The following is a 15,091-nucleotide window of genomic DNA, read 5'->3' as shown; positions in this document are numbered from 1 at the left end:
CCGAGAAACAGGAATATAAGAATAATTGCTACTAGTTTCTCTAGCAACAGTTAAGCTGTGCTTTAAGGTTCCACCCTAACCACACCCTCGTAAACCGTGACACATTTTGAATAAATAGTGTAGTTTACAGTCATCATAGGTTACACCAGTTACTAAGTGAATCACAGATAACATTTAATAACTGGACACTTACATCCTTTGCATTGTTAACTCGTGATCTCGCACAGCACATTGGGTTAAGGCAGACAGGTGGTATTGGACCATATGCTTGACCCATGTTTTATTTTAAAACCAGTCTATTGTGTTTTACTAACAATTATCTAGACTGTACTACTTGTTTGTCTTCATTCCATTTCGATGGTCAAAATCACATATTTTGAGTTTGCTGTAAACTGACTTTTTCCCCTTGGTTGGACAAATGCATTGACTGCAAAATCATGCAATCAGAATAAAAATACTAAAACTGCAACACAAGTTTATAATGTGTCACACTAAATTTGAAAACAGCATTTGAATGTACACCACAGTACAGAAATTTGTATTGTATTTTAAAGAGACATTGTAAAACATTACACAGACACAAATGTTTCACAATAAATGAGGGCTGCAACTTGCTTCTACAGCAGTATCCTTAATTCATCTAATTTCTCAGTATCTGAATCCTTGTTTTATGCTTTCTCTTCTTTACGAACATTTGTCATTAAAAGAATAAAAGGGTGAGTTATCATTGACACTAAATACACTATCTCATCGAAAGTATCTGGGCATCTGTTAGTGGATATCAATATGAGGTGATACCTTTATGATAGCTTGAACTCTGTTGGGGACTCTTGCAACTGAATGTGAAACCTGAGTTTCTCCCGGTATGTAGAATGTTCGAATAACTTATAGGAATGCAGTAAGATGACATCTTCAACAACTGCTGATATTTTGATGGGTGCACACCCTATCATTTTCATTTTCAAGGCACAAATGCAGGCGGGAAGTGCTGTGTAAGGGAATTTAAAACTGGTTTGCAGAGAATATCCAGAAAGCCATCTCTGTTTATAAGGTCACTCGCTAATTTAATTTAAACTGGTTCCTTAATAACACTATTGCAGTAGCTGGAAGTGCATGCCAGACTCTTTATGTTGTTATATCACATAGAATGACTGGTGCCAAGCCAGTGTCCCTCAATAGAATATGGTACTGGACAAGCAGGATTATGTTCAGGAGATGCAGTGTTTACTGTCTGATACAGTGTATTGTAGGATCAGTGCTGACCTTAGAAAAAGTGTTGAGAGACAGACTAACAATCTCCTGAAGAAAAGTTCCTTGTCACAGGAGATTATCAAGAGATTTAATTCTTATTGTAATGACACTCCTAGCCTTTAAGATCCATAAGGAAGGTGTTCCTCTTAGACTGACTATGAGTAACATTGGTGCTCCAACATATTGTGTAGCAAAATATGTTGCTACTGTGTAGAGCCCACCGGTAGGTTGTTGAGAGCATCACATTAAGAATTCGCTGGATTTCGTACAGAAATTACAGGGAATGCCTCTGAAGGATTCTGATATTTTAGTACATTGTGATGCAGTTTCTCTCTTCACTCATGGTCCTCTGTCTGACTGGTTATGGTTAATTGAGGTTAGGTTTGGTGTTGATATAATGAACATATTTTGACAATAGCAAGCCATTTGTCACTACTTACTGTCAATTTGTTTATGGAAGACTTCAAGGAATGTGTCTTGGAACTGATGAATAACCATTTCATGATAGAGATGCAAAAGGATGTTAACCTTCGCTTCTTTGATGTGTTTGGTGAGGAGGAAGGTTGATGGTATGTTGGGACATGCCATTTATAGGAAGTCAGTGTACACAGAGTTGTATCTGCAGGCTGATAACTGTTACCATCAGGCTCAGCATGAAGAGGTATTTTGTACACTGGGTCACAGGACCCATGTCATGTCAGATCCTGAAAGTTTGTCAGCTGAGGTAGCCCACCCTTTCATCAGAATGGTTGTAATGAAAGACAAATCAGACATGCAATGCACTATCGACCAACCCATGAGTGGTGATAGTATGAAGGTAGCACCAAAGGCTACAGTCTTTTTGTGTTACACAGGATATTTCCAACACAGTTGGCCGTATTTTGTGGAAATATGATGTGAAATGTGTTTTTTAACCATCACCCAAGATTAAGACACTTTTTTAGGATTCAAAGAGACTGATCTTGATTTTGTAAGGCAGGTGTCTGTCACATTCCGTGCAGTTGTGGCATATCATCATATATATTGGTCAGACCATCAGGATCATCAAGGATCAGTGAACTGACGATAAGGATCACACACACACACTTACAACATCTGAGGAAATCTGCTTTTACAGAGCATTGTATTGGCATCAGTCATCCTGTGGAAAATAACAGCAGGAAGATTCTTCCACGCATTTCCAGCTGTTGGGATAGTGTTATTAAGGAAACAGTTCAGTATTAAAATCAACAGCATTAAAAAGGCAGCAAAGGAAATATGGTTACAAATAAAGAACTACAGTAATTGGCTGAGCAAACATATAATACTTCTTCCAAATAATAACTGGTGTTAACACTTAGGCGCCGACGCCCGTAAAAATACAGGCGTACGCGGCCTGCCCGAAAGTCCGGCGCCCGTAATTTTATGGGCACATGTTCTCGTTCTTCCCCTTCCTTTCTTTGTGTGTTCTTATGGCTCCCGCTTGTGTGGGAGGTGCTGCATGGACTGTAGTTCGAGTATTGGTCACTAGATGGTGCAGGCATGCTTTTGTGAGCAGCGATTTTTTTCCCGTGTGGTCTCAATAGCGTCGACATGGCGAAGCGTGGCTTGACGGATGAAGAAATTGCTCGCGAGTTATATCGTGATTTAGAAGAAAGTGACATTGATTTGTCAGAGGAAGATATTGTAGATGACTCTGATGATGATGTGGTCTATGTTCAAGAAGAAGTTTGTGGCAGTTCAGGTAAAGAACTCTGACAACAAAACATGTATAATTTTTGTTCAGATTGTCACTGAAAAAACTCTCAGTATGTAATTATGATTTTATTTGCAAATACTACTCTTCTGATAGATTCAGAAGAGGAGAGCAGGTGTCCAAGCACTTCGGCAGCAAGTAATCCCGTCGATATTGTGGCTGTAGAATGAGCGAGACTGACGGCGAGGGGGAAGCCGAGACCTGCGCACCGCACCGATTCTGAGGAAGGTTGGACGACTACTGATCGTGGACCAGATATCTTCTCAGGACAATCCGGAATATGCAATGTTGTCAGTTTAGACCAGAACAGTGCACCTCTAGAATTTTTTTCATATTTCCTGGCAGACAGTATGATGAAACATATAAAGGAACAAACTAATCTGTATGCTCAACAATGCATCAGGAAATTATGAAGCACAAATTCCCTTTCACCCACCTGCTCATTATCAAAGTGGAAAGGAGTTACACTTCTGGAAATAAGGAAGTTTCTGGCAATTGTAGTCCATATGTGTGTAAGTGTGAGGCCACGTATACAAGAGCACTGGTCCAAGAACCCTCTTGTGTCGTGTAATTTCTGTCCAAACGTCTTGAGCCGCGACAGATTTCTTTCTATTTTGAGAAACTTCCACCTTAGTGATAATTCCTTAGCTAAGAGGAAAGGAGAAACTGGCTATGACCCACTGCACAAGGTGAGACTCCTCCTAGATAATGTGTGTGCTAATTTCCAGTGTGCGTATACACCATCTCAAAAAATTGCAATAGATGAAGGCGTGTAAATTTCGAGGTCGTGTGTATTTCAAACAGTACATGGCACAAAAACCAAATAAATACGGTATGAAACTGTACATGTTATCCGAGTCTGACACAGGTTACATCTGGAATTTCTCTGTTTACGCGGGTGAAAGGTCTGACACAGTGACTCTGGTAAAGACATTGCTTGCAAAACTGTTAGGAAAAGGCTACACTTTGTTTACGGACAGATTCTACAGAAGTCCAATACTTGCTTCAGAACTGGAAGCTGCAAAAACTGCTCTTGTGGGAACAACAAGAAAATCTCGGCAGGGATTGCCTCGTGCGATAAAAGATCCGAACCTTGAGCGAGGTGAACTTATTTTCAGGCGTAAAGGAAATATGTTAGCACTGTGTTGGAAGGACAAAAGAAATGTGCATATGATAAGTACAAGGCACACTGCTGAGATGGTCACTTTCACTGATCAGAGAGGAAGAGAGAAGTCAAAGCCAGCCTGTGTAGTGGATTACAATAAAAACAAGTTTGGTGTTGACTTATCAGATCAGCGATTGTCATACGGCGCATTTGTGAACATTGAACTGTGAAGTGGTGGAGAAAGTTGGCATTCCATATTATACTAATGGCGATTGTAAATTCGTGCATATTATACAATAAGGTTACTGGAAAACGCCTCACAACATCTCACTTCATGACAGTTATCTGTGCAGATCTTGCACAAAGCAAAGATCTTGAACCCCAACCTGGTCCATCTGGACTCTCAAGACTATCAACTGGAAATCATTTCCTGGAAAAGATTGAGAGAGAAGTAGGTAAGAAACAGAAACAAAAGCAGTGTGTAGTGTGGTCTCTGAGAGGAAAAAAACTGACTGGAAAAGTGTGGCAAAAAGTCACAAGCTACCAGTGTAGTGAATGTAAAGTAGCATTGTGCAAAATGCCGTGCTTCAAAATTTACCACACAAAGAGCAGAATTGCATCCTAAAATAGTTACAGAAGGTTACTGGATAAGACATACTGTATCCATCATAATTACAATTTTTGTGTAAAATAAAAAAAAAAATTCCTTCTAGAAAATACAGTGAATATACCTTTGATCAATTTTTCCTTTTTTCAAAAACAGTGTTATAATAATAACGCTTGTCAAAAGTATGTATTAATTCAAGAGAAAGGTATTATACGTGGTTTTAAACAAGAAAGTCTAGGTTTTCCAATAAGAGTAATTTTATTGCTATAACTGAAACCTTTCATGAGTTGTAGTAGTTTAAAATATGTTAAAATCAGCCAGTCTTTATGGTAGATACCTGCGCGCAATGGCTCAGGACCCAAAATGTCAACAACCGAAACTGCAAGTACTTTCTTCCTTCTCGTTTTGTGATAGTTCATCATTCCTGAATCTGATAATGAAATAGACTCTTAATCTTACAAAATACTTTACAATAAGCAGGTTTATTTCCTCACAACAGCCATTAGGAAAACCTGCAACTGGGCAATTCCATTCACAGATATTTCTGAAATTTTGTGGGAACATTTCCATATATTACCAATGAACATTGGTAAAGTTTTACTTTCACCAGTTTAATACTTGGTGAAGTATAGTCATTTGTTTGACCCCATAGCCCACGCATTTTTGGCAACTTCAAGGCACAATATCTCCGGAAATATGTTATTGAAAGACACAAAACTATGCCGTCTTGTACAACCTTTTGTGCTCTTTTAAATGAAATACTAAAAGAAATTTCTGAATGATTTGCATATGGTTAATTTGAAGCAAAGTTGCCCGAAAAAATATACTCTCTGAAAAAATGTGAAGCTTATCTTTTTATATCACCGGAAGTAATTGCGGAATACACCTGAAAATTTGCATGTAGTAGCTTTCCAAAAGTATACAAATTGAGGGCAAAGTGGACGATTTTTCTAAAAATGTCAAAAATGACAACTTTGCCTCACTTTTCCAAAACCACCCAAAAACTATATTTGGTATTGAACTGCAAACATATAAGGCCCTAAAAAACGACGACAAGTTGGAGAGCCAATATTCTGCTGTTACTCAAATCTGATATCTTTTATGTTCTAAAGTTGTTTAGCGCTCTCTGTAGGAGATAATCTCAAAAATCTTGATGACTGAAGTGAGCTTGAGTCAGTTAAACTGCAAGTAATTTATTTTTTGTTTTAATTTGATTTAATTTATTTATTTGCACATATCTACAGCATTCAACTCTACAAAATTATTTTTCTAAAACTGAACTGGAATAAGGGATACAATAAAAAAATAGTTTTCTCTTTTTTGTGAATCTAATAATTTGAGGTACAGCAGAGTCTTGACAGTTCGAGGTGAAAGGGACCAAGACCACCTCAAACTGTTGAAAACTCATATTGTCGAAATGCATGTAGGGAAGTTGAAAAGAATAAATCATGTAAAAGCCTCACTTGTTATCTCAAACTCCAACTTCTATATAGTTTTTGGTTGACAGATTCTTCAGAGCATTTCTTTGAGGAAAACTGTTCAAATTTAAATTGCTTTCTTTGCGCATCACCAACAGTAACTTTGTGGTCACAGTATACGAGTGCAAATTGTTTTATCGTTTCAATGTTTCTGACTTAACAATCAAAGACATGAATTTCTTTTCTTTGTTACAGCACTCATTTTTAGAAGGTTTACACACAAAACCAGTCAAGAAAGAAAACTAAACACATCTCTATACTGTATCAACAACGTCAAATGTAAAACATCAGTTACAACAGGTGGTTTGGCTGAGTATACATTTAAATACCAGGAGAAGCATATGCGCGAGGTCATTGACAAAGACGCAAAAAGGGGGAGTGAGTAGTTTGGCAGGTGTTGTGCCATGAGTGGGTGGGGGAAACGTCGAGGATCTCTATGCAGTACAGTAATCCCCCCCCCCTTTTTATGCAGCTCAAATTTATACGAAAATCATAATTCCGAGACTTGAATTATCGAAGCACATTATTTCAAAAGTCTAACTTTTTGTGTTCTCTTTTATTACAACTTTTTTCCCCAAACATTTGCATCATTGACATTATGTGGTCTGTAGAATAGGTTTCCTCATGACATTCTGCAGCAAATTAATGAAACCTATAAAAAATTAAAGTAGCTTGAAGTAAACATAAGGTTAGGATCCTAAAAGAGACCTCTTCAAGCTTTGGCCTCTGGCACTTACAGAAGTTTATCATCAGTTTGGGATCCTGCATTAAAAAAATCCTTATCAGGTTTGGGAACCTGTTGTACAGAAACCCCTATGACAATAGGGATGCTGGTTTTCTCCTTTAAAAGGAACTAATAGTGGTTAAGGCTTCATGGGCCATAGTGTGACATTTACACAATTTTTCTTGTCTACACTAATTTTTCACATTAACCCACATTAACCACAAAATATGGTAACACAAAGTATGCTATACCTTATCCTGAATTAAACTAGCATATCAGTAGCATTACACAATAAAAAGACATACTGATAATTCTATAAATCCATTCCATAAGAAAAGTCAGGAAGTCTGCTGCGAATTTCACCAAAATTTATACAATGTAAAACACATTTACACATTGTAAAATCTGCTGGCTATTTACATGATGTATGCTGCAGCTGATAAGCAACAATTTCACTATCATCTCCATTGCCTTGGTAATGCACAGTTAAACTTTGAAGGTTATTACCAGTTTGACTCTGTAGTTATAGCAGAAAAACATACTTAAATACATCACAATGAATAGTGACAAAAGGCACCCCTGTTTAAGTTTTTAGATTTATTAGGACTTTCTCACTTTCTGGTCATCAAGACTTTTGATATTGCCTTCCTCACATAGTACTCAACAATTGTAGAACGTAATGAAAGATGCAAAATTTAATTTGAGTACAAGCGGAATATGGATCCATTTTCATTGCACCTCCATCTTGTCATTGGTGCTTGCACTGCAAAACCAAATACAGTTGTTTAGGTGGTTTAGAACATGGTCTTCCTAATGAAAATGGTTCAAAATAGTTTGGGGCAGACTCTTTTTTTGTAAAAGTGGGCTAAAACTTGCCATTTGTGGCATTTTTAGAAAAATCATCAACTTTGCGCTCACTTTGTAAACTATTGGAAAGCAGCAGGAGAGTGAAATTTTATATTGCAGGTCCTTGTGTTGGTAAGTTATTTTGTGCACGGTTTCTGGCATATCCCACAATTACTTGTGGAGATATAAAAGCTACATCTAGACGTACATCTACATTTAAGTGCCTGGCAGAGGGTTCATCGAACCACCACCACACTAATTCTTTATTACTCCAATCCCGTACAGAGTGTGGAAAAAACAAACACCTATATCTTTCCGTGTGAGCTCTGATTTCCCTTATTTTATTACGATGATCGTTTCTCCCGTTGTAGGTCGGCGTCAACAAAATAGTTTCGCATTCGGAGGAGAAATTTGGTGATTGAAATTTCATGTGAAGATTCTGCTGCAGTGAAACACGCCTTTATTTTAATTATGTCCACCCCACATCTTGTATCATTTCAGTGACACTCTATCCCCTGTTTCGTGATAATACAAAATTTGTTGTCCTTCTATGAACTTCCTCAATGTACTCTGTCAGTCATATCTGGTACGGATTCCACTCTGCGCACTAGCATTCTAAAAGAGGTTGTACAAGCATAGTGTAGGCAGTGTCTTTAGTAGATCTGTTACATTTTTTAAGTGTCCTACCAATAAAATGCAGTCTTTGGTTAGCCCTCCCCACAACACTTTCTGTGTGTTCCTTCCAATTTAACTTATTTTTAATTGTAATTACTAGGTATTTAGTTGAATTTATGACCTTTAGATTTGACTGATTTATCATGTAATCAAAGTTTAATGGATTGCTTTTATCGCTCATCTGGATGACCTCACACTTTTTGTTATTTAGCGTCAATTGCCAATTTTTGCACCATACAGTTATCTTTTCTAAATCATTTTGCAATTACTTTTGATCTTCTGATGACTTTACTAGTTGATAAATGACAGCATCATCTACAAACAACCTAAGGTGGCTGCTCAGATTGTCTCCTGAATTATTTATATAGATGAGGAACAGCAAAGGGTCTATAACACTATTTTGGGGAACACCAGAAATCACTTCTGTTTTACTCGATGATATTCCGTCAACTACTATGAACTGTGACCCCTCTGACAGGAAGTCAGGAATCCAGCCACATTCAAGTGAACAGTTGTATGTGATTGTTAAGTATGGAGCTATTGTATCAGCATACTCTGAAAGGAACCTAACCCGTATACAGTCTGGACCGGAAGACTTGCTTTTGTTAAGTGATTTCATTTGCTTCACTACTCCAAGGATATCTATTTCTGTGTTACTCATGTTTGCAGCTGTTCTCGATTTGAATTCTGGAATATTTACATTGCCTTCTTTGGTGAAGTAATTTCAGAAGGCTGTGTTTAGTAACTCTGCTTTGGCAGTACAGTCATTGATATTATTTCCATTGCTGTTGGGCAGAGAAGGTATTGATTGTGTCTTGCCACTAGCATACTTCACATATGAACAGAATCTCTGTATTTTCTGCCAGGTTTTGAGACAGCTTCATTGTGGAAACTATTACAAGCATCTCATATTTTTAGCTTCTATAAAGGATCACAAATCTTGGGGATTTTGCATCCATTTAAATTTGGCATAACCCATTTTGTGTGCCAATAAAACTTCACTTTTTTTCTAGTGTCTGTTTTGTTGGCTGACTTTGCTTTAAATCTTCCATACGCAAATTACTCAGGAATTTTTTCTTTTATTACTTCACTTAAGAGAATGCATGAAGTTGTACAATGTGGTCTAGTTTTGTTTCTTTCAAGAAAATATTGCTGGAGATATGTCTCAAAGTTGCCAAAAACTCATGGGTGCACTGTTGATAGCTGCACTGTGGGATCAAACAAATGACTGCATCTCCTGGAGTATTGAATTAATTATTGTGAAACTTTACCAATGTTAATTGGGGATATATGTGATTGATTGTTGCTACAAAATTTTATAAAAATCCATGATGGTCATGCAGTAATCTCTAGACCACTTGGCATGGAATGACCCAACTTCCATTAAAATCTTAAAATTGTGCTGATGGTTATTAACACACTTCTCAATGATACTAGCCAATACAGTTTCATGTTTTACCAAGAAACTGCTCAGTTCTTCACTGCACACAATTAAACTACCAAAAGTTCCATCATCCTTATTATGGTCTCTGAAGTAGATGTGCTGTTCATTACAGTTATCAAATGTATTGCTACTATTAGTTAAAAAGCAGAACATATTTCACATTTATGAAATGCCAAAGTTTTTCTCACAATGATGCCTCAACACATCTCACAAGGAACTACTTGAGTTCTAAGTCGTAAAAGACCTATGATGTTTACGGCATTTGACACCCCAGGTGCAGTATACCATGAAACCACAATATTGGCTGCTAATGGGAACATAGGATGGGACTGGAGGCATCCAATGGTGAGCACAGCTTGAGGCTACAGAGCATAGGGAGATCCGGGTTGTAGGGTGGATAAGAAAGAACAGTTCAATAAAGTTTTGTGGTGATGTTTGACAAAAAATTGTTACGATCAGCCTCATAATGTGCAAGCAATTCTACACAGATGGTCCTTCATTGCTCTTTATGGTTTTCTGTTAGGCAGCGGAGAATCCAGCTATCGCACACTTTTGAGTACCCCAACTGGTGGAAGGGTGTATCAGCTCTACCAAGAGAGAGACGTCCAGTTGAGCAATGAGGTGTTTGATTGTGATCCATCAAACACCTTAATGAGAGTGTTCACTCATTTCAAAGTTGCAGGAGTCAGCTGTGTGCAGATGGCTGCCATGCAGAAAATTGGATAAGTTTGTGCAACTTCTTGCAGTGAATACAGATGCCTTGCCCAATGACTCACTGTGCTTTTGGGCACTGGCAGATCTCCGTAGACATTCTGCAAGTGCCCATGAATACCTGTGATGCTCTGGTTTTCTGTCAAAAGAACTCCATGACAGCTCTGTGCTTGGAATGCACCTCCATTACAGATGTCATCTTGAAGGCTACATATAGCACCACCATCTACCAGAACTTCATGAAACTGTAGGGGTTGAAGTGGAAGTAATCCATGGTGTCCCACAACAGAGTCTGCATTTTTCAACCAAAATTGGCCAAGAAAAAAGAAGTGTTGTGTTACTTAATGAACGCTCCTTGTACTTTTTAAACTATATGCATCTTTGTCACAAATGAATAATCTTAGCAGCTTTATACAATTGCTCCTGCTGGTGATCAATTGTTTCTTTAAATTATTTCTTCCTTACATGAACTGAGTGGTGCACCTGATGAATCAATGAGTGGTGCACCTGAATCAATGAGTGCATCCTCCCCTCCACGGGGGTGTGTATTATGGGCACATACTGCTGTACTCAATTCACTTCCATCAGTTACATCCACAGAGCATGATGCTTTTTGCTCCTATTGTACTAGCACAGTGCATCTGTTGGGCAATTTGTGTTTGAGTGAAATATCTGGGGTTTGGTTTGGTAGATCAGATGATATTGCCACTCCATTCCACACAAATTTCTTCTTGCCTGCATTCATAAACAGCATGCCTCAAAGTGGAGAGCATAAATCCTGATATTCTTGTACAGATATTGTGTGTCCTTCATCATAAGGTTGACGCTTCTTGTATTTCTAAGTGAAAATAAAAGATTTCTCAATGGGAAAAATCCATGTATATTGTACTACAAAACATTTTAGCACTATCTGTAAACTATTATAACTGCCACTTTTAGATCACATAACATAGCATAATGCAACCAAAAATGTTTCCTTGCTTTCATGAACTGCCTTATGACCTGCCAGTTCTAATTATTTATTGGCAGTTTATACATGGCCATATCAATTACTTACAAAAGGACCTACACATTTCCTCACTTAGTCTAGTAGGTAACTGGAAAAATATATCATAGTATACAGTTGTAGCCTGATATGCTTATCTGCAGTTGAGAAACGTTCAGACATTTATACAGTAGTAACACCCGAAAAAGTGGTTCTGAAGACATTAAGAGTGAATGGAAATGTTAAATATTTTCTCACAGGCCTTAAAGTATAACTAACCATCCTAAAATGAGCATGTATTATTCATGTACTGGTGCCTCTTGGCATCCTTGGAAATCAGAAAAGTGATGTTATATTTTTGATTGCTGCTACAATTTATAGCACCACAATAAACTCTGAAATAAGACTGCATTTGCATTTTAAATGTTCCTCTGCACTCCACATACACAATACACAACCATTTCACAGTATGTTTATATGTGCCAGACACTTGGCAGTGCTGCAGTAGCGAAGTAGCAAAAACACTGTGGGGGTTGTGTGACTTATTATATTGGACTATGATAAAACAACAAAGATGTTGAAAGTTGTAAGACCCAAAACTTAGGCACAGGGAAAAAGACACCCATGCCAGCACAGAGAGATTAAAACTGAAGGTTTGATTTGAAGGGGAGAGGAGACTGCACTGTAATGAGTTGCATCAGATTGTGATAAACAGTTTTAGCAGAAATTGTGTGTCCCATGTAAATCATGCTTCATTGTAAAAGGGATAACACACAATCATTTGTTGCAGTGTATGGTAAAGAAAACTTTATAACACGTGCATTTTCCGTGTCTCCTATTCCTCTTAAAATCACTGCTGCGTTCTTCTTTATGTAACCTACTCTATTATACATTGCCGTTAAAACCATTACATGATATCCACAAATAGCTAGTAGTTAATATTGTCTGTGTATTCCCTTGGAAGACAGTTCATATTATTTTCTCTACAGTTAGTTGTGGGAAGCATAAATCCTCCCAGTAGAACTCATAAGGAGTCTATTGTGTGTATCTACAACACTTGTGCCAATAAAATAAACCCATTACAAAAGAATCCTTTGAACTACATCAGTTTCAAAATTATTTTCAGCATAGTAAAGATTCCACACGTGTTGCAGTGAATTTGTGCATAGTTGGTAAACCATTAATTTCTGTTACAGGCAAAAATTTTCTGCTTATTCTCAACTTTTACAATGTTCCTCACAAGATATTATGTTATTGTAAATCAGAGAATTGTCTTTTAATTAAGTGGGTGTACTGCACTTCCCTAATACATGCTTGATAGTGTTTGGTTTGTCTCAGTTTAGCTTTATTTTTCATCTGATCTTACATAAACGTATAGCTTATTGATTTTGTATTAGTATGCAACTTTATCAGAAGCTTTTTTAAAAGTAAGAAAAGAAAGTCTACCTGACTATTGTCTGCAGTAATATAAAATGTAATGCGAAAAAAATTATAAATGAGTTTCAGGGAAAAAGATTTATAATTCAGTGGATTGATCTTATAACTGATCTTGAATATCAGAATGCCTTAGACATCCCTTAGAAGTAAAAGATCAAAAGAAAAGAGGGGGGAAAAAGAAACTACATAGAAATGACACAATAGAAGATACAGTAAAACGGAGAGAAGAATGGGGAACATTCATTATTTATTAAAAGCAGCGAAAAATGGCTCAGATTCTGCTCTCATGTGCTGACTATCTTTAATTTTGATGTTCAGTATGGTTTTTTAAATTCCTTGGTTGATACCACTTCATCTTCCACCCACTTGCCTGTTTTTGTATGTTTGAAGACTTGCCTCTTTTCTGTCGCTGCAAACCAGTTCAAATGCCTTTGCTTTTTGAATGCAGTATTATCTCATTCTATTAAAATGAGAAAATATTATACACAGTTTCATCGTTTACTTGTGTGGAACTGCTGGCAGTTTCACAAACATATCCTGGGATCATGCTCTACTGTCTGCAGTTTGCACACTCGCTGAAATATCTTCTAACAAGTCATCAAATATTATACAAGGTCAGGCCTAATTAAGAGTATTATTAAAATGTTGCATCAATCATTTACTGCTTGCCTTGTAGTATAGTATGAGTGAACTCTTCTTCACTCTAACAATATGATATGAGATTCAGCCTGTGGTACTACTAATTTCATATCTCATGTTTGTGTAAGGCATCTGTTTAGGGTCTATTACCACAGTCACAAATTGTGTGCAGTATAAAATATTTTTCAGCTGTGATGTTGGTTATTACCCACAGTCTAGATTTTCTTGCTCATCCACTGTGACTGGCCGTGTGTCCTATCACTTCATAGTATGATTTTAGCCATATTGTAGGCCTCATATGAACTTACTTTTGAAACTTTCTGAGTTTAATGGTTACAGAACTGAAAATAGATGACACTATAATGTCATTGAATTCTTTGTGTAAAGTATCTTAATCTCATTGTTCACATTTTGCATTCGTAGAGAACAGTGTTCCAAATATACCTTTTTGTGAATCTTTCTCGGGTTTTGAAATAGGTGGAGTTTAATTTTAAGACTTCATATTCAGCAGATTCCATACTACCTTTTCTGATAGTTAAAATAGGCAACAAACATTTAAGTGACAAGCTGCCTAGCTCAAAAATGCCAGTTGCAATGGACATATACACAGTTTTGAGTTTAGAAATATCAACAATAAAACATGTCCCCTGGCAGATTGGGATGTAAGCAAAGAAAGTCTCCTCACACAGTCAGCATATGTTTGTATTTAAGCCCTTGATAAAATATGAGTTCGAAACTTGTGCATGGAGTAAATGTTTTCATTGATCAGCAAGTTTAGTGTATTTTTGCTAAATACAAATTCTTAATTATAATTATCTGCATTTCAGGGTGCCTTCAGATTGCTTGTGTAATTCTCCACAAGGACTTAAAAACGTGGTTTGCTGAGCTGAATGTTGATATAGAGAAAATACAGGAAATTGCTAGGTATGTAATTAACCTATTTGAGCTATGGAAATCATATGACGAGAAGAAAGATATACAAGCTTTGCTTGCCAAGATGCCTAAGCCCAAAACACAACCTAGCAGATAATGAACTTAAGGTTCTTAGAGGCATTCAACAATCATGGTGATACATATAGATATATGAATTGAACGGCAGCATTATTTTATTATTGTACTAATTATTATAATGCATTATGCATTATAAAATAATTGACCAAATGTTTATGTTAAACATTTTTGATGAAACAGAAATTGTGATATCTGAGATATTGAGTATGTACTCCTGACTCTTTTATATCACTATGTGCATTTAAGAAATAAAATATTTTTAACGTATTCGCTTGTTACTTTATTGGACTGAGTTATTCCAAAGCCCCTGCCATTGTTGCTCATATTTCATGCAATATTTTGTCTCCATCCCATCCAGTTGCCTACATTGCACACTGCAGGAGAACTGAAGATTTCACTGCAATATGTAGTTTGGGTTGTGTGTTATAGTCCAGTTGTTCATG

General features: G+C 37.0%; 1 protein-coding gene across 2 annotated transcripts in view; it reads left to right on the top strand.

Moving 5' to 3' along the window:
- The window catches only part of LOC126236751 (cyclin-C), a 56,306-nt gene extending 41,430 nt beyond the window's left edge, over positions 1-14,876 (top strand). Inside the window, exon 6 of one of the 2 annotated variants that reach the window (XM_049946288.1) lies at positions 14,465-14,876. In XM_049946288.1, coding sequence (XP_049802245.1) covers positions 14,465-14,667 — 203 coding nt within the window. In that variant the 3' untranslated portion in view covers positions 14,668-14,876. The remainder of the gene's footprint in view (positions 1-14,464) is intronic. The other variant, XM_049946289.1, reaches the window with a different exon arrangement.
- The last annotated feature ends 215 nt before the right edge of the window (positions 14,877-15,091 follow it).

Source organism: Schistocerca nitens, chromosome 2, assembly GCF_023898315.1.
Source record: "Schistocerca nitens isolate TAMUIC-IGC-003100 chromosome 2, iqSchNite1.1, whole genome shotgun sequence".
NCBI classification, from domain to species: Eukaryota; Metazoa; Arthropoda; class Insecta; order Orthoptera; family Acrididae; genus Schistocerca; species Schistocerca nitens.
Note: the sequence above shows the minus strand (reverse complement) of the source record. Positions and strands in the feature narration are given on the sequence as shown.